At 32.1% G+C, this 20644-nt stretch overlaps 1 protein-coding gene across 1 annotated transcript in view; it reads left to right on the top strand.

Moving 5' to 3' along the window:
• Positions 1–20644, top strand: part of LOC130448117 (alpha-N-acetylgalactosaminidase) — a 51732-nt gene that overhangs the window by 18652 nt on the left and 12436 nt on the right. Inside the window, exons 3-5 of the mRNA XM_056785327.1 lie at positions 7079–7253; positions 14164–14353; positions 14417–14658. Coding sequence (XP_056641305.1) covers positions 7079–7253; positions 14164–14353; positions 14417–14658 — 607 coding nt within the window. The remainder of the gene's footprint in view (positions 1–7078; positions 7254–14163; positions 14354–14416; positions 14659–20644) is intronic.

The following is a 20644-nucleotide window of genomic DNA, read 5'->3' as shown; positions in this document are numbered from 1 at the left end:
GCTTGTATCACGGGTCAAAATAAAATTGAGACCACACCTGCATCTCTAAAAATTTACAGAAAACATTTAAAATCTAGATGGGGGTTTAGGTATAGGAAAGTGTACATGAATTGGCCTTATTTTTCGCCCCTAAATGCGTTAAAATATAAAAAACTGGGTGGTTCTATTTGAAAAAATAAAGAAATTTGATATTTAATAAGTTAAAATTTGAACACTTTTTATACACACCCTGTATAAAATGAAAAATTTTTCAACATAGATTCAAATATGTCTGATTTTGCTAAAAGCAACCGAGTACAAACCATTTTCATATCTTTAAGGATATCCTTGTAAAAAAATAATTTATAAGGGTCTGTAACGGTCAAATTTTTACAAAAAAAAATAACTCAAAAAGTATGCATTTTAAAAAAAAATTTCAGATAAAAGTCTACTAAAATTTTACGTAGATTTCAAAAATGTATTAATATACAGGATATTCTATTTAAAATACTTCCGGTAGAACCGGAAGTCGGCCATCTTTGAAAATATTTTAGTTAAAAAGATCGTATCCGAAAACCCAAACATAGAAATTTTTATGATTTTACTATAAGAATTTTGCCATATACAGATAGTTTTAACTCGACATGGGACACCCTGTATATTTGGTGCTCATATGCTCTTTCCATTATTTGTGTCTATTGTCAACGTAGCCTGAGTGGAGTCGCATCAAAAAAGGAGTACACCTTCATGTACACAAATACATATAAGAATTAGTAAAATTATATCACTTTTACTTATTTCACTTTTCTATTTCTATAGACAAGCACATACGGTATGTAAAAGTGAACACGCAAAGATATACAAGTAGGTACATATTGCTCAACAAATAAGGAAAGCGCAAGGCTGAGTACAACGATTGTATTCTCTGGATTACTTTCATCTAATGAAACGGATTGTTTGAAATTGTTAGTTTCACGCCTTCGGGTATATATACATATAAAGACGTATAGGTGTTATTTAAAGAATCATTTAAGCGAAACACCGTTATGCAGATCTATTTACAACCAACAAATAATTATTCTATCAAATATCATTCCTTTGGCTCCTACGTAGATAATGTAATGTAATTAATCAAGTATACGAGGTGTAATAAAAAAATACGGTAAATCTTGAATCCATCATTGAAAGTATTTGCAAAAGACCGCTTCTTACTCTGCCGTGGCCTTTTTAATGTCCTAAATAGTATTGAAATGTCTCCTTTTAGAATATTTTCCATTTTTGTTTCTTTACATGATTGTTTATTTGTATTGTTTTCCTTCGATCTCTGATCGGAATATGCCCTCTAGTCCAGTCATTTTAGGTAGATTTAGGCAAGAATTTCGGAAAATCGAGATACCCAGCTATAAAGTCGTTTAAACTTGTTCGTTTGACCTCTATCTCAGAAACGATTCACCGTATGAAAAAATTTTTGAAACAAAATTCGAAGAGAATTTAATGCTCTACAATATTGATAATAAATACAAATAGCGTAAAATCCATAGGAAACGAGTTATTTGCGAAAAATGTTCAAAAAATCGATTTTTTTTTACTTTTGACCCCCGATTTTTAAAGTTGCTCACATCGAATTATATGTGCGTTTTGAAACGAATTTTAGGGTGTCAAATGAACAAGTTTAAATGATTTTATAGCTGAGTATCTCGATTTTCCTAAGTGAACTACCTTAAATGACTGGACTACCCACTTTACCATGACGATTTTTAATCCTTTGAGATAAGGATGCGCCAGCTCGGGACGGGGATATTTCTGGTAAACGAAAAGGTAATCCTAGTACATAATACAATTCGTGACGGATTAATTAAGAGTATTATCTAGAATGTCTAGAATTTTAAATTTAGAAAACAGAGATTAAAAAAAGTGGCAACATTCTTTGGTGCTTTCCAGAAAAAGGATATAAAACAAAGGGCCATAACGATGGAGATATGTTAGATTAGATTCATTTCATAATTAAAATCCCGAGTTCCATAACCTTCTTTTACGAGTTGTCTAATCTTCATGACAATCACGATCACAAGTTTGCACATTATAACAGAAGTTAAAATTTTATGGCAAGTATTGAAAGCACGAGTTGGGGCACGCTTGAATTTTTGTCTATTGGGCATAGTCATTAACTAAACTTAATTTCCAGTAAAATTTTTGACAATAAAATCCAGATGCGATCTATTCCAAGCAAATTGATTAAATGGTATGGTTTTATCTATCAGCCTAAAATTGTATATAATTAGATTATAATAAATCTAACGAGATTGTGAATTATCGAAACATTGTGAATCATAACACAATATACAATTACAATTTAAAGCATTTGTGGGTAGATTATTATCTATTGCAGTAAAACCTTCAATTTGTTAAGTTAGGTTAGAGCGGAATCATTGATTACCGATGAATAAAAGATAAATACTCGATATTATAATTCTACATTGCATTTATTTTATTTAACATCTATGTTTCATTCGTTTCTCTCCACAGATACAGAACAATGTAATGTAAGGAAGGTCATGGACACTGCGATAGCCTAGATACATCTATTTTGCTATAAAAATTTGATTACTTAATTCACTCCTCAGTCCTTATAAGTACGACTCGCTTACACAGTTTTCGGAATACTTTTTCTCTCTAACACAGACCTGGATACGCAGTCAGAAGTTTCTTCATTTCTTCATTCACATAATATATAATACAAAATATCAAAATCGAAATTCAGGACTCGAGGTCACTCATAATTTTTTAATAGTTTCATTCCAAAATACAGAATTGGTTATCAATATCATCGAAAAGAATACACAAAGGCCTAGTTCTTAAATGAGAGCCTCAATCAGAAAGGATAATGACAGTAGAATAGTATGTGGAATATGGGTCAAATGATGATGATAATGTTACGAACAAGTATGCAAAATGGTTCCCTAAGTCGGCCCTGTCCAGCAACTGTGGAATTTTAAAAATTCGGCGAATTCGCTTGGCGCTTTTCGGGCGGTGTCTGTCACATTTTTTATGTTTATTTGTATATAATTTTTTTAGTAGCAGGCGGTTTATTCACAGTATTTTTTCTGAATAATTTCTGGGAAAGTCTATTTATTTGTTTGTTTTTTTTTCTCTTTGCTCTTTTAGAATTTTATTTAGGTATATAAATGATTTGTTTAAACGCAGTTAGTTAGTTTTTAATAAATAGTCGTAGTGGAAAGAGCGAATTAGTAAAAGTAATCGCAGAAATTATTTAAGTTATATTTATAAGTGAATTATTATAAGTCTATAGTAGATTTTGTAAAAATAAATTAAGAACGTAAGAGACAGTGTTTATTGATTCAACCCACGAATAGAAAGGGTGTGAATAAATAGGAAAAACGTTACAAAAATAAAAATAATAAGGATAAATTTTGGTTAGGTTTTGGTAAGTGACACGACAGAAACAGTAGAAAATGCTAATGGAAAAATATATCTAGTTGGGGATTTCAACGGAAAAGTAGACAATCAATTGGTAATTGGTAAATGAGGAAACAAGAAACTGTAATGGGAAATGTCGCTTTAACTTTCGCCTTTTAAATAATCTGATAATAACAAACACATGGTTCCAACAAAAAAATATACACAACTACACAAGAGAAGTCATGAGGAGATGTAAAGATGCTTACTTAGTTCGCCCACTAGCTTTATCTTTCTTACTCTCATTTAAAAGATACCAAAAGAAATTTATCATTCTGATCAGTATAAACAGATCTTTTGATCGAATTATTGCATTGATTACATTGATGGCTTGAAGCTGGGCAAAATCGATGCCAAAAACAAACATAGGTACACCTCGATCCATTTCAAGATCCAAGATCTATTGTTTATCAAGTTGGGTGTCGTTTGGAGTAACACGCCATAAAAGGGATTATGTATATTCTAAATATCAATATTTCGATTATTTACGTTTTTATGGCTTGATAGGGTTAGAAAATGTTGTAATCAGTAAAAAATCTGTTCCTCTAGCCAGGAGGTACAAAGTTATTGTGGCTAATGTGAGCTTTTTGATTCAACATAGAATATCTATTATCTATTTTAAGTGTGTATTTTCAGATATAAATGATTTGAGGTATTTAAATACATTAAAATTGTGTTACGAAATTGTAGATCCAGTCACAACGAAACATTCAAGACAAGTGAAAAAATAGTGTAATATAAAAGAAATATGTCGTACCTACGTTGATTTAGTGGTGATGTTTTTTTTGAATAGGTATTAACAGTTTATTGAAATGAGAATACGAATTCACATTATAAATTGATAGACACAATTATTAAGAACGGTTACTGGTGCCCAAAGGCGAGTTTGTTTTACATCACGATTTAAAAGTAGCTTTCGGCACATAATTGTAAATAATAAGTTAATTGAGGAAACTAGAACTTGCGCTGCGTCATTTTTTGACCTTAATAATTATCAATTATCACTTGGTACATGATTGTACTTTATTCATTATTAATAAGATAAATGATTAAATATATAATAACCATTGTAAATGAATGAAAAAAGTAGATGATGTGACCTTGAATGTTAATAATATAATGTTATTTCAAAAAAATTCAAAGAGGATCTTGTTCCAACATAATAATCTATTTAAAATTAGGCAACGCTTCACAAATGTAACCCAGACGGAGAAACATTTTCTGTTGTGCGGCGATTGTTGAAATTTCAGTTAATTAAAACAAAAAGTAGTTTTATTAAAAAGAATATGATCAATAACACTGGTTAACAAAATTTCAACTTCTGTTTTCACATGAAAATTTAAATTTTGAATGTACTAGGACCACCAGAAAATATGTTAATGAAAAAAAAATCATATTTTCGTAAAAAGTACAAGCACTAGCTACATTTAGAGATATTTATGATTAATACAGAATAAATGTTTATGATTTTCGTGAATACTTTGCTTCTTGAAGTTTTTTTTAAGTCTCCAACAATAATCTTGACTCCATTTCCCTTGATAAAGCTTCTCCATTGAAGAAATGTCCTGATGAAACTTCTCGCTTTGTTTGTCATTCACAATACTCAATCAAATCCAAATAAAAGTCCAGTATATGTATTTTTGGGGAAATAGTATACCCCGAAACTTTATATTACATTGTAAGTTCATCCTTCCCTTAAAATTTTACGATTTGTGTTTCCTAGAAAAACTCTACAGAACATTTCCAGACGAGTGATTTCTGATCATTCAGTTTTTCTTAAATGCTTTTATCTTTTATCAGTTTGTGGACCTACAAATATTCATGCTATTATTGCCTCTCTGAATTTGAGAAATTTCTCTTTCACATATTCAAAACCACTGCCATCTTCAGGTATAGCTTTTACAGGTCGAGCACCTGTACATGTACAACAGTTTTAAAAGAATGCTAACAAGACTCATTTCTATGTATAGTGATTTTTTTGTCTCTACTGTCCCTTTCGCAAACGGAACAGCAAAAGTACAAAGACGGTTGCATCTCTGAATAGTCTAAGAGCTGGTCGCCACTTCGACTAAGGTACTTTCACAAGGCTGAAACTTTTTCTATGTGTTATTTAATATAGTTAAAGTAGAAAAATCAACTTCTGGCAGGGTTAGCGCGGTTGCAACGATATCCATTGTTTTTTGCATATTGCAAATTTTTTATTTAAAAAAATGTATCTTCACAAATCTGGCTTTCGAGTATTTTATTAATTAGACAATTTTGAATATAAAAAAAATTGCCAGATGATTTGCTCGGTTGCGAGTGTCTGTAAAATGGACCGAAAGTTGCTAAGACGGCTGGTACGATCTTCCAAATCTAATTCCTAAAGAAAATATCTTGTAAACTATTTTGTGAAGTTAGGTATTTATAATAAAATATCATGATACAGGTAATTTCATATATAGTTATCTTTAATTACAAAAGCTTAATACTTTAATTACAATACTTAAGAAAAATTTTTTTCCAATAACTAATTATTCATCTCCCTCTTCGTCAGGAATAATCTCGTCTCTCGAAATTACATCGTCGTCCTCTACATTTTCTTCGCTCTCTGGAAAAGAAATTATTATAAATACGTGATATTACACATAAATGTTCATACAATTAATTCAATTAATGTTAAAAATTCCTCACCTGAAGTAGTATTGTCTGATTCATTGGATTTTAACAAAACGTCATATATAGATGATGGTACAATATTTCCATCTTGCCATTGAAAAGTATACTTTTCTTCCTCTATTAGCCATCCATAATCGTCTGGTTTCAATGTTGTAGGACATTTCAGATGGGCATTGCGCCATATACTTGATATATATTGAGTCCGTAAAAGTTGCTGCTTTAATTCTGATTCACAGGGTGGTAAATTGGATGCATCATAATTGACATATTTTTTAATAAAAGGTTCATTTTCATCATTTGCATTGTATGTTGAGATGAATTTGAAGTATCGGGCTTCATTGACGTTGTCTGCTTTGACCATATAAATTTGGCAAATGAATTTTTCGATTGTTTCAAATATCTCATTACTACGTCCGGTGATATGAGCATTTCCAATATCTGTTAATGCTTTTTGATATGGTATGGATTTCTTAAGGATTTCGAAAGGTTTTTTTTGCTCTTTGCTTTTTGTGATGAAAATACTGTGCTACCCGTCTTAGCAACTTTCGGTCCATTTACAGATACTTGCAACCGAGCAAATCATCTGACAATTTTTTTTATATTCAAAATTGTCTAATTAAAAAAATACTCGAAAGCCAGATTTGTGAAGATACATTTTTTTAAATAAAAAATTTGCAATATGCAAAAACAGTGGATATCGTTGCAACCGCGCTAACCCTGCCAGAAGTTTCTACTTTAACTATATTAAATAACATTTCAGCCTTGTGAAAGTACCTTAGTCGAAGTGGCGACCAGCTCTCCGACTAGAAGCACTGAAATTTCAAAAATTGTTAACCGTTATGATGAGCGCCTCGATTTATTTGGTGGTTTTAAATTTACAAGACTTTCTTTTCTTCTTAATAGCCCTCGTAAATATGAAAATATTCAATAATCCAAGCATACTAAATTCCACCTCATGTTTCAGTGAGAATCTATTCAGGACAATGGCTGACATCCTAGTCAGCGAAGGATATGCCAACGTAGGATACGAATACATTAATGTCGATGACTGTTGGTTGGAAAAAGACAGAAATATTTACGGAGAACTTGTTCCGGATAGGTTGAGGTTTCCTAGAGGAATGAAATCATTAGCTGACTATGTAAGTTTTTTATGGAAACTTTAGATTTTTTTAAAAATTTCGTAAAAATAGTGTTTATCATTTCATTTCTCTAAATTGTGTATGTCAAAATTTGAGGGTGCAAAATTAATCGATTATTGATTAGAAAAGATTGATCTTTTAATTGGTTCCCATAGACATAAGACAAATCGATTACTAGAAAAAAAAAGGTCAAAGAGATCGATGTTTTTTCGATTAATTTGAAATAAAAATATAAATTCCTTTAAAAATGAAAAAAACTAATAAGCAAGCTTTTCAGAAACAGCAGTCTGTAAGATCTATGCCCATTAATTATGCCCTATGTAATATTTTTATATTAATCAAAGAAATTGTTGGAAACTGAGTAGAAAGCGGCATTGCGTGAAAAATATCGATTCACATTTTCGATTCCGTCCTAAATACCGATTTGAGAAAAACCGATATTTCGATTAATCACAAGTTACCGTATCTATTTAAAAGTACTGCGGTCCATGAGATCTAACATAGAAAGAAAGGTCATAAATAGAAAAAACTGTATATATTCTGTCTTTATAAAATATGACGCATCTTTACAGTCAAAATGTTCGTACATCGCCTGTTTAATTTCGTTGAATCTCTTACCCCTTAACTCGGTCTTCAGCTTTGCGAACAACAAATAATCGGAAAGAACCAAATTAGTGCTATATAGTAGCTGTTCAATTCCTAAGAAGCCGCATTCGAGTACGGTAGCTTGTCAGTATGTCAAAGTAATATGCCGCGTTCATGGTTGTATATGGTTTCTTAAAGTCAATAAAAATCCAAACATCACTTTCGATGCTTTTCGTGTCCTTTAATTTCTTGGCGCGGACTCAACTTTCCGATGCCATTCCCGGAACCAATTTTGAATATCGGATCATAGTAGTTATGCGCTGTGTTTAGTATTCCAGGCAACCACTTCGCTTCAATTTTTGTCATATTTAAATACCGAGTATGTTGCAATTTATTTTGATTTTAGGCGCCGGTCACTTAGTATATGGACACAACGGAGCTCCAACCATCGCTCCGACCATAGCTCTGCTCACAGAAAAAACTTAGTATTAGATATAATATGGTACCATCAAAACCCTACTATTACTCTGCGAATGGTCGTGATACTGAATTACGTGCTAGAATAAAAGTCGAATATTTTTCCAACCCTCGATCTTATGAATAAAGAGAGGCACCCGTTTAAAATATAATCAAATGTTTCCATTTTCATTCTCATATAATCCAAGAAACGATCTAAATCTTTTTTTAAATCTTTATATAAATGATGAAATTCGTAATACAACTTAGGTACGTTTTTTGTTTAAGTGGTGTAATTTACTGTACATTTGAATTCAGAATAATATCTTCCTCGTCGGAAAAGATGTCGAAAAATCCATGTTTATAGATCGTTCGTTCTCACGTGACTGGTACACACTGCGATGGATCTTCCACTAATACAATGTTTTCTAGAGTAGTCATCGTCACAGGACATGCCGCACGTGGATCATTTTCTAATTATTCTCATCCCCATCCTCCAGTCTTTTTATTTACATTGGTGTTAATATTTTATAACAGCGCGAAACTCAATTTGAGATCTACTATAATAAAATGAATCTAAAAGGCAAGTTGAAACTTTGTGTAAAGCTTGTTGAGACTCGTCACTGACGCGTGAATTGTTGCGAAGCCAGGAGCTAATGCACTACGTAAGAATTGAAATATTTTATAATCTTAAACCTAACCTAAAAAGTTATTCAGTTTTTACAACACGCCAATAATAAAAAGTACTCTGTGAATACCTACCCGAATCAAAAATAAAATAAAACTGATACTATTGAGACATACTCAAACGTGAACCACAATAACAGTCTCAAGGTAAATGGCTTACACAAGTTTTATGGACGCGAAGGTAGAGAAAGCAATAATTATGAAAAATATTCAATAACCTGATCGTTACTTAACATGTTACTAAGAAGTTATTACGATTTAACAGGTGATTCACCTATCTATTATTAGTCATAATAAAAAATAAATTGTATTACAAATCCGTGACTAGTACAAAATTGATCTAATTGCATCTCTGTTCCCTTTTTAATCCGTTAAAAGTTTTAATTCAATTCTGAGAACTAATCTGCAACTATATAAGATGACGACTCTTGTAACTGTTCGGATAATTTGGCATCTACAATATCGAACAGCTGTAGAACGTATTATTGAGTTGGAACCGTTACTTCATGCATTATAACGGTTACAATTAAATGTACGTCGACGGTCATTGCTTCTTGTTATATTCAAAAGATTTCAATAAAAAATAACTAACACCAATAACATTTATGAAGGAAGTAATAAGTTTATAAATACCACTTTCCCTTCTTAAACGTGTTATAATAATTATAATTATGAAGAAATTGCTATTGATTATAATTGATACACATACTATTAAAATAATGTTTAACTGAAATTAAAAATATTTTTTTCTAATTAATCAAATTATAAGGAAAACTGACAAGTTGTAAAAATATGAGTGTATGTATAGAAAAAGGGTGATCAGCAATCAAAAATACTACATATTATATTTTAATGGTATGGTATGGTATTGTATGGTACCATACAATGTCATTAAAATAATCGAAAATATATATTCAAAAAATACAATCCAAGCAAAAATAAATGATGACCTAAATGAACAGATACCTGCAAATAGGGGCATTAGGCAAGGGGAGTCTCTCAGTCCGCTCCTATTTAACATAGTGATGGATGAAATCATAAAACAAGTACGCAAACTAAGAGGATACAAAATGGGAAACAAAGAAGTCAAAATCCTGTGCTATGCAGACGATGCGGTACTGTTGGCGGAGAACGAGGACGATCTGCAAAGGCTACTGTACCAATTTAACAAAACAGCAAAAAAATTCAATATGATAATATCAGCGGCAAAGACAAAATCAATGGTTACTTCCAAGACACCGATCAGATGTAAGCTTGTGGTGGATAACAAAATAATATACCAGGAAATGAAATTTAAATATCTGGGAATCGAAATATCTGGACACGGGGACGTGGAGACGGAAGTAAGAAACCAAGCTACAAGAGCCTCAAATGACACAATCTGGTGAAATAAATACATTCGAACTAAAGCAAAAGCCCGCATTTACAAGACCGCAATCAGACCTATATTATCCTATGCAGCAGAGACCCGACCTGAGACCTCTAAAACGAAACGGATATTGGAGACTACAGAAATGAAAATAGTGCGAAGAATAACGGGAAGAACACTAATGTATAGAGAAAGGAGTGAAAACATAAGACGAACATGCGGGATAGATAACATCAATGACTGGGTACTGGATAGAAGGATAAAATGGAATGAGCACATTGACCGCATGACGGAAGAACGAATTGTGAACTGAAAAGATGGAGTGACAACCTCCCAGGTGACTGAGTAGAGGCAATGACGTGAAGAAAAACAGGCAATGATGCCTATACACAGCAGGAAGAAGAAGAAGAAGAAGATATTTTAATGAAACTTAACATACTTAAATTTTCTACAATTTAATTGACATAAATATTGATGTTTTATGTGAGTTGTATTTATAGGGATCCTCGGTATCTTTGATCCCCTACCTATTTTTATTAATTTTGGGAACACAAAACATTTTTAATATTGTATTTCTCCCTACTACTTCAAAAGTCAATATTCAAATTGGCACTTAATAGAAATATTGAGCCTATTGATTTAGTCGAAGAGGTTACTCACCAATCGGATAACCTTTCACAAAAGCGATAGGACATAATATGAAATATAAATCCGTTTTAACAACAAAATTATAGAAAACGTCTATTTTTAGAAATAACATATATTGCATATTGCCCATAATCATCAATGCATTAATAAGAAAACTGATTTAAATAACCTTAGTGTATTCTAGGCATGTCTTTTATATTTTGAAAAAACAAAATCCTATAAAAGAAATTCTACAGCATGGACAACCAACTAAAATCACCTAACTTATGAAATTTTACATAACGACCTAACCTATAGAATTTAAGTCATTCATAATCGAACCAATTCAACTCAATTCATAACGACTTAACCTATAAAAATTTAATGTCATTCATAAACTAATCGATTAATATTCAACATCATTCACAACAACCTAAACTTATATAATCTATGTAAATTCATCGTCATTCATAATCTACCCAATAAAAATTAATAACGATTTTTAAGTAACCAGAATCAATACTCTTAGTATTTTTATCAAGCGTAAATTCGAATTCGCTCGCATCGAATCCATTAAATAAGTATCAGAAATCATTATAATAGAAAAGAACGAACTCTGTAGCTATATTAGAACCTGAGATATATATCTTTGAATGTAGAAAAATTGCCAAAAACCTACAAAAATCCATAACTCCACATTAAATGTCCGCGCCTAGCTCCTCTCCAACTCAACCAATTTAAGTGTTCAAAAATTCAAAAGAAAGAAAGTGTTTCAACGAGTGTTCTTAAACCAAAACGAACTCTGTAGCTATATTAGAACCTGAGATATATATCTTTGAATGTAGAAAAATTGCCAAAAACCTACAAAAATCCATAACTCCACATTAAATGTCCGCGCCTAGCTCCTCTCCAACTCAACCGATTTAAGTGTTCAACAACTCAAAAGAAAGAAAGTGTTTCAACGAGTGTTCTTAAACCAAAACGAACTCTGTAGCTATATTAGAACCTGAGATATATATCTTTGAATGTAGAAAAATTGCCAAAAACCTACAAAAATCCATAACTCCACATTAAATGTCCGCGCCTAGCTCCTCTCCAACTCAACCGATTTAAGTGTTCAACAACTCAAAAGAAAGAAGGTATTTCAATGAGTGTTCTTAAACCAAAACGAAGTCTCTATCTTGAATAGAACCTGAGATATTGAGGATAGAACGTGTGTATGTGAAAAACTCTCATAAGTAATGTACAGGGGGGAAATCGCATTTGAGTATAACTTGACAATGGTGAAAATTAGATGAAATCCGATGGTTTATAGCTGATCTGTGCATCAATATCTTTCATTGAAAAAAAAAATTAAGCAAATCGGTTGGGTAGAACGCCTGAACGGACTCGGAATGGAAATCATCAATTTTTTTAATATATAAGATTACAAAATTTATCATACCGCAATTCTTGACTAATTGATGTGATCTGACTCTCTTGGTCTTTCTCTTCTTTTTTCCAATCTCCCCACCTTGCCATATAAGATAAGTCATTATTATTATTTCTAACTGTCTGCTAGTTTTTTAGTCCGGTTTAAATATTTGTATTTAAATCAAAATACCGTTTTTCTTTTCAAAAACCTTAAAAAACCATTATTTGAAAGTAAATCAGGACTGTTTGGTGGTCATCTAATGTTTCAAGCCTTCAAACTTTGGTTCAACTATTCTTCTTTGAGAAATTTCTATCACACGTTTATTGATAGATTTCTCCATAAATATTTTTTTTATCAAAAATTTCCGAAAATAGAAAATGAAACTCATCCATTCAAAAAATTTTATTAAAATAATTATTGCTATTATACAAATTTGCAATTTAAAAAATTCTAAATGGACGCAACTTTCCCAACATGCAAGATACAAAAGCATGTTTAAAAATTAAGGCAAGTTCTGATTAGATATTTTTTTAATGAAACCATTCATTATGTTCGTATTTAAGCCAACTAATTGAAAAAAGTGGTTCTTTTGACACAGCATTCTGAAGCACCAACATGTTTCGGTTTAATCTTCTTCGACAGCGTTGCCAGACTTATAAGTCTTTCCGGACTTATGCCGATTTTTCGAGAGCATTGTCTGACTTATGTCGGCCTCTGTGTTATGTCCAGAAAATTAATACTTACATCAGTTTGTAACATAATATTAAGTAATCTAATTCCTTGTTCATTTTTACCAAGACATGTTCAATACATCGCTGATTTTTTATAAAAAAATTCATTATTAATTGGTATGTATTCATATATGGTAGACCAAGGTCATAAACAATGTATTTTTTTATATAATTTGGTCGGAAGTAATTAATACTTGATTAAGTAACTGCTCATCAACTGTCATGATTTTCAGTTCTATTGTGTGCTAGTCTTCAATTCAACAAAATCCATTGTCTGTTTTACGAACCAAATGATTAGTTATAGACATGTGTGTTCAAGCAAATGAACTACTCACTATTTATCTTTAATGTACTATTTCGAAAAAATATTTGAAATTTATTGAACCGTTTATGATTTTTATTCTCAACATAACTAGGGTAAACTTGGTGGTAATTCAGAACATGTTCATTTGACTGACTCAATTTGTATTATCAACTTCAAACAAATCTTCTGAAATTTTATTAAAGCAGCCGAGAAGAATTTTTTTTTAAATTTACGGTGAATTGACTGTGCATGACTGATTTTTGCAGATTTACGCGGCCTTTCCAATTCTTGAAAGTAAAATAAAACAAAATTTATTGATTCTTGAATCGAATAAGATATAATACGAGCATGTAATCTTTAATAAAAGGGATTTTGGCTTTTCTAAACCTTTTTCTAATGTTCTTTTAGCTTATTATGTAATAATATTTGAAATAACCGAACTTGTGTATCTATTCTTTGCATTTGCACGTCAAAATTTATTAAATTTACTAATCTAAATATTATTAAGACTGCCCCTGTATAATTATGCGTTCAATCCTATAGAAATAGCTTGGAGTACATTAAGAAGAAACATCTGTAATTAATGATCCTCCAAGTACGAATAGAACTACTATACAGCCATACACTTTTTCCTTTCGTCTTCCGTTTGCAACTAGAAGGCGCTCCCTCATCTGGATTTTTGTTCTCTTATATTATAAATATTAGGAATAACAATGTTTTCTTCTTTTCTATTCCAGGTCCACTCCAAAGGTTTAAAATTTGGTATATATGAAGATTATGGGAACTACACCTGCGCTGGTTATCCAGGTGTACTAGGTAACCTTCAAAGAGATGCCGAAACCTTTGCGTCATGGGACGTGGATTATGTAAAATTGGATGGTTGTTACGCACATCCGAGAGATATGGATAGAGGATATCCAGAATTTGGTAATTAATTTTAAATATTTCGCATCTTAACAATAATTTATTGGTGTGTAATTTAATTCGTAGGATATCATTTAAACAGAACAGGTCGGCCGATAATTTACTCGTGTAGTTGGCCGGTGTATCAAATTTATTCGGGAATGCAGCCAAACTTCAGCGCCATTATCGAACATTGCAACATGTGGAGAAATTTCGATGACATTCAAGATTCATGGGCCAGCGTGGAAAGTATAATCGATTATTATGGAAATAATCAAGACGTACTTATTGCTAACGCAGGACCTGGTCACTGGAACGATCCCGATATGGTGAGTCATTGATTTATGAACTTTATTTATTTATTTATTTGCCAGAGTAACAGTACATTACATTACAAAGTGAAACAAGCATGGCAAGACTCTCTTAGCCAGGCTTGTTCACCTTAAAAACTTACTTAAAACTTTTTTATTCAAGTTAACAACAAATAAAATTTTTTAATGCAATAATACTTATTTTAATAAACGTAGATTTAATTCCTGTTTAGTTTTATAGACAATCAAAATACAGGATATCTACTATTCACCTCTGAAATCATTTCGAAATTCAATATTTCGAAAATGAATTCTGCTGTTCTTTCCTGGCTAATGCCACGAAAAATATTGAATTACAACTTGTGATGTCCATTGACCCTTTTAACAATTTTAACATTCCCAATGGCTCGCAATTGCAAAGAGAGGTTATAACTACTGACTAGTTTCGACGTTATTACGTCTTATCAGAGCAGTTTAACATTAACAACTCATTCGGGCTTGAAACCCGAACAGAAGATATTATTATTTCCCAGACGAAGAATACATAAGTATTCGAAAGCTCGGAAAATATATTAAAGTTAGTATACTTTGGTGTTTCATTGCCACGTTCCCAATAAGAAACCGTTCATATATATTTGATTTTAGGAGTCTTCTGTTTTAAAATTAGTTTATTTTAATAATTTTTGAAAAAATGACAAAAATTAACGTTTCGACTTTACTACTTTACTACAGTCTTTATCAAAATAAGATATTGACACTGACAATTTGCGTATTTATATTAATTAATAAACACAAAAACAACCACCCTATCGACCATTGGTAAAAGTGATCCGATTCCGTGGTCTTCATCTGCCTACTCCACGCAACGAATCAGCCTTTTTTTTCATTTATTCCGAAGCTTCAATCTGCCTATTCCTTGGAATTTAGCACCGAAGAAATGAAAAGCTGAAACAAAAATATGCAATGATTAAAATAGAAAATATGCTTACCATCAAGATCACCGATGACATTAACACACTCCCTGCTGGTCTTGAGCTAACTAGCTAAACCCCCCAAGATTTATTGTAAACCAATTTTATAACGAATTTCTATGAGGCACCAGGAGACGATGTATAAGCTAGCCACCCCGGGCACCATATACCTTACAGGTCATCGCCGTCTTGTTATCTTTTCCAAGTTATAAATTTTTAATTTTTTTTTTAACCAATCGAAACGAACTTTTCATTTTTTACTTTTCAGTGCAGTTTTTTTAGTGCACATACAAGTTAAGTACCTGTCAGACAGTCAATATTGATATTATCTTTTTTTTTGTGTAAAACGGGTTACAAAAACATTAAAACATAAAGACCCACACGTAGAGGTCAAATCGATAAAGGCGTGTTAATAATATTGAGTGATGACTACCATAAATAGCTTGGATTCTATTCGTGACAGGTTGAATAATGAATGAAATCATTATTCTTGTAATGTTTTTAGATCATGTTATAGGGCAATATTAACGAATCTTTTATTTCGCATTTACGTAATGATTATTCCGCACCTTTAAATTCTAGGTGTGCGGTGTATATTGCCTTAGATAGAGATGTAACAATTATTATTTGAATGTCGTTAAAACACCTTCAATATTTATATATAATGATAAAAAAATAATTTATTTCAAGGTTAACTAAACCAAAATTTTATAAATAAAAAAAATAAAATATAAATAAATAAATGAACATCTTCCATAGAAGACGATACTGAAAGATTTTTTCTAATTTTATCTTATTTTAATTTCGCTCTCCACAAAATTTACAACTAACTTTGTGAGAAATCGAAATTGATTTATGTCGATTTATAGGTGAAAATAGTTAATTATTACGTAAGCTCTTTAGTTAGCTAACATCGTTTATTATATAATTATTGCATAGCCCAATTATGAGGCAGTTAATATTTGAAGTTACACTATTATATTCGTGTTGACTGCTCGTTAATGTACCATAATATGAGTTTACAAATACCGGAAATCACTACTAGAAGGCACATTTGTACACATTTATTTCGATATTGTTTTTGTGAAATACGTGGGCTGAACAGAAAAAACTTCCAAGGTTGTTATCATACGAGAATGTATTGATATCTAGTTAGCTTAGACCAGTTCCATGCATAAACAAAATATTGCGTTACCATAGCAACGAACAATAACTTATTAGAAGTGTAAGTGTAAAGTTTGACGTCAAAAAAGTAAACTAGAGTTACGCAATAAATTGAAAAAAAAAGATGTCCACCGAAATTGTGAAAATCGAAAAATTGGAGTACCGAGCTATCATCAAGTACCTGTATTTAAAAGGATTAAGAAGTGAGCAGATTTACGAAGATATACTTAATACCCTTGGTGATCAATGTCCTTTGTATGGGACCGTGAAAAATTGGACTGCAAGCTTCAAAAGAGGTGAATTTTCCATTGAAGATTATGACCGATCGGGAAGGCTAGTTTGTGTGTCAGTCCCCGAAAATATCGATGCAGTTCATGACATGATTTTATCAGACCGTTGAATTGGGCTAAAACGGATATCTGAAGTACTGAATATTTCATATAAAAGCGTTCATATATTTCATACGAACGCATTCATCATATAGTTCACGTCAATGTTGACCAAAAGCGTGCAAGGATAGAAGCATCGCATTCGATCTGTGCCCGATTTAAAACATTGGACTTCTTAAACCGAACTGTTACCATGGATGAGACTTGGGTACATTTCTACGATCCAGAAACAAAGTAACAATCGATAGAATGGCGACACTCTTCCAAGACCTAAGAAGCTTCGTGTCTTGCTTCAGTTTTTTGGGATTGCCATGGAGTAATCATGATTGATTTTTTGGATAAGGGTAGAACAATAACTGGAGATTACTATTCGACATTACTGACCACTTTACGGAAAAAAATTTATGATTAGGGTTTGAATTACTAGAACACCTCCCTTATTCACCAGATTTGGCTCCGTCCGACTATCATCTCTTTCCTCAACTGAAAAAAACTTTAAAAGGTCGTAAATTTTCTTCCAACGAGGAGGTAATAAAAGCCGTGGAGGTTTGATTTGCAGAGCAAGAAGAAACATTTTATTTGAAAGGTCTAGAGACGTTGTATGTTCGCTGTAATAAATGTATCCAATTAAAAGGAGAATATGTTGAACAATGAAATATTTTGCCATTGAAATGTTGTTTGGTTCTATAGTAGGCTAAGAACTTTTCAATATATCCTATTCAATATATTAGTGATAAAAGTTCCCAGAAATTTTAGGACGTTTAAGATGGAAGTACAAAACTTTATCCGATTTGTATGTACAAAGATTGTGTGCTCATCTGACAGTAAAATAATGAGTAAAAAAACAATGACAGAGGAAAATATAACCTTGTAGCTAGTGAACGAAAAAAACTACGAATGCGTGAAATCTTGATAGAAGTGCTTATTATTTCTGATGAATTGTGATATTGCATTCTGTGAACCCGCTGATTTGGGTTTCACGAGGAGGAAGCTACCAGAATTATACAGTCTCATATTTCTTCATTACTATCGTAATGACCAGCACTTCATCGATCACATCCTTACAGGAAACGAAACTTCACACAAGCAACTATAGAGTTGAAACAGCCAGGACGTCAAAGAAATTTAAGGTATGATACTATAAATAATTTCAAAATCATTTGTTACTAGATTGCTTACAAATAATCTAGCAATCAAAATTAATAAAATGTTTCTAGGCGAGTAAATTTAATTGAAATCCTCTAATTATTCATTCAGTTTTTAAATTTTGCAATACTATATTGGTAATATCCTGTCTTTTAATATTCTCTTTGAAACTTTCACACGACTGTCAAATTAGTACCCATTGTTTCAGGACACACTATCACTTACCAAATCCTTATTACAAATGAGAATTTTCTTATCCTTACATCAACATTTAGCACACGACTTTAATAATTTACCGATTTCTATCAGGATAATTTGCATATAATTAAAAATGCAAGTCACAATGGAATATTAGTGGACAATGTCAAGTGATATTGCAATATCTTCATGTCTTTAAAAATGAGAATGAAAGTGTATCAAACAGGAACTCGGTGGCTATTAACAAATTATAGCAATGAAAAGTGTGAATTCTCTTATGAATATTTATTAAATTGTTTGAAATGATCCAAATCCAAACCCAATATTTTTAAAGGTCGATTTGTATTGGACGAAACGTCATAGTTACGTCAAGGTCCGGTCAATACTATCTCTCGTGCCCACTTGCATCGTAATCGATAATTCACTGTTTAAAATAACCGATTTGGGGAATTTTTTAAACATTAAATGAAATGGCACAAACACCTATCTTCTAATCATACATTTTAAAATTAAACAAGCAGTTTTTTCGTGTTTTTCTGACCTATTCCAAGAGTTTCTTGTGAAATTCACGTAGTGATATTAATTTCATCGCGAACATTCAAAACGAGAAAAAAACTCGGCATGGGAGACTTCACTTTCAAACATTTTACATCTACATGTCATAGCAGAAGTAGATCTCGCTACATCTTCTTCTTCTTCACCGGACTCTTCATATGACTTAGTCCTATATTTGCATCAGTGGTTGCCTAGCTGCAGCTAAGATGATGAAGACCAGCTTTCATACCATTTTGAAGGTGGTCGTCCTGTGGTCGGAATGTATTCGGTTTTTCTTCCTTTGCAATATTTTCTAACCTGTCATCGGACATTTTGTCCACGTGGTCTCTCCATTCCCTTCGTCGATCTCTCGCCCGTCTCACTACATCCTGGATATCATTTATCTCCCTTATTTCATCATTTCTCTTGTTGTCAAATAATGTCCCGTTATTGATCTCAGTGTTTGCATTTCAGTAGTTCTTAAAAGCCGCTTAGTTATGTTCTCTGCTCTGGTATCTATCAGGTACCCTGATATTAATGACGCCTTTGTTGTTTGAGCTTTCACTTCATTCTTTAGATTTCTATTACTTGTTATGATCGCTCCTAGATATTTGAATGACATCACTTGTTCTACACTCTGATCGTATATTGCGAGTTCTTGGTTCTTTGGATACTGTGAAAGATTTGGTTTTCTTCGGGGATATTTGCATGTTAAAAGCTTTTGCTATTTGTTCATACCTATACAGTAACCTCCCAATATAAAAAGAAAAACCAAAAACCCTAAAAAGGCAATTATGACTAGCTATCCTTTATTTATGTTACTTTATTCTCTTTTTTTACTGCTTGAATCCAGAATTCTAATACATGTTTGCTCCAAAATGTTAATAATTGTTGGCTTTTACTTCAGAACTTTATAAAAAAGTAAAATTATCCATAGTCGTAGAATGTTCCGCTCTATTATATACTCTCCTAGGAAATCCCATATATACGAGGGCCGTTTTCTTTTCAACCACCGATAGCCTATAAATAAAAGACAAGTTCATTTAAAACAATAATTTTATTACCAAAAAATTGGTACACTTACGGCTTCTTTTCGACATAATCACCGACGAGATTGAGACATTTTTCATATCTGTGGACAAACTGTTCAATACCCTATTCAAAGAAAGTTGCCGTCAATGAATTCAATAGAGTACAAAACAGACCTTGAATCTTCTGAAAATTCCGTAGACAATTTCATAGACAAAGCAGTAATGATGAATCTACGGTTAACTTTAATCATTATGTAAACTCGTTGAATCAGCTCATCTGAAACGACAGATTTGCGTCCTTGGCCCCTTCATCATGCACGGCCATCTTTAAACTTTCGACACCATTCGTGCACAGCATCATCATTGATAAAGTTTTCTCCATACACACATAACCCATTCTCCGATGAATTTCTACAGCACACTTGATGGGAACTGTAGCTGTAGCATAACGCCAACTGACGCCTGAATGTCAACAATGGCGGAATGTGTAGTGCCAGAGCTTCGCAGTCGCCTATAGATTACACTTACTGTACTGTCTTACACTGGCTGAATTAACTTTAGACCCAGTGCA

Source organism: Diorhabda sublineata, chromosome 8 (assembly GCF_026230105.1).
Source record: "Diorhabda sublineata isolate icDioSubl1.1 chromosome 8, icDioSubl1.1, whole genome shotgun sequence".
NCBI classification, from domain to species: Eukaryota; Metazoa; Arthropoda; class Insecta; order Coleoptera; family Chrysomelidae; genus Diorhabda; species Diorhabda sublineata.
This window is presented reverse-complemented; position numbering and strand designations above follow the sequence as displayed.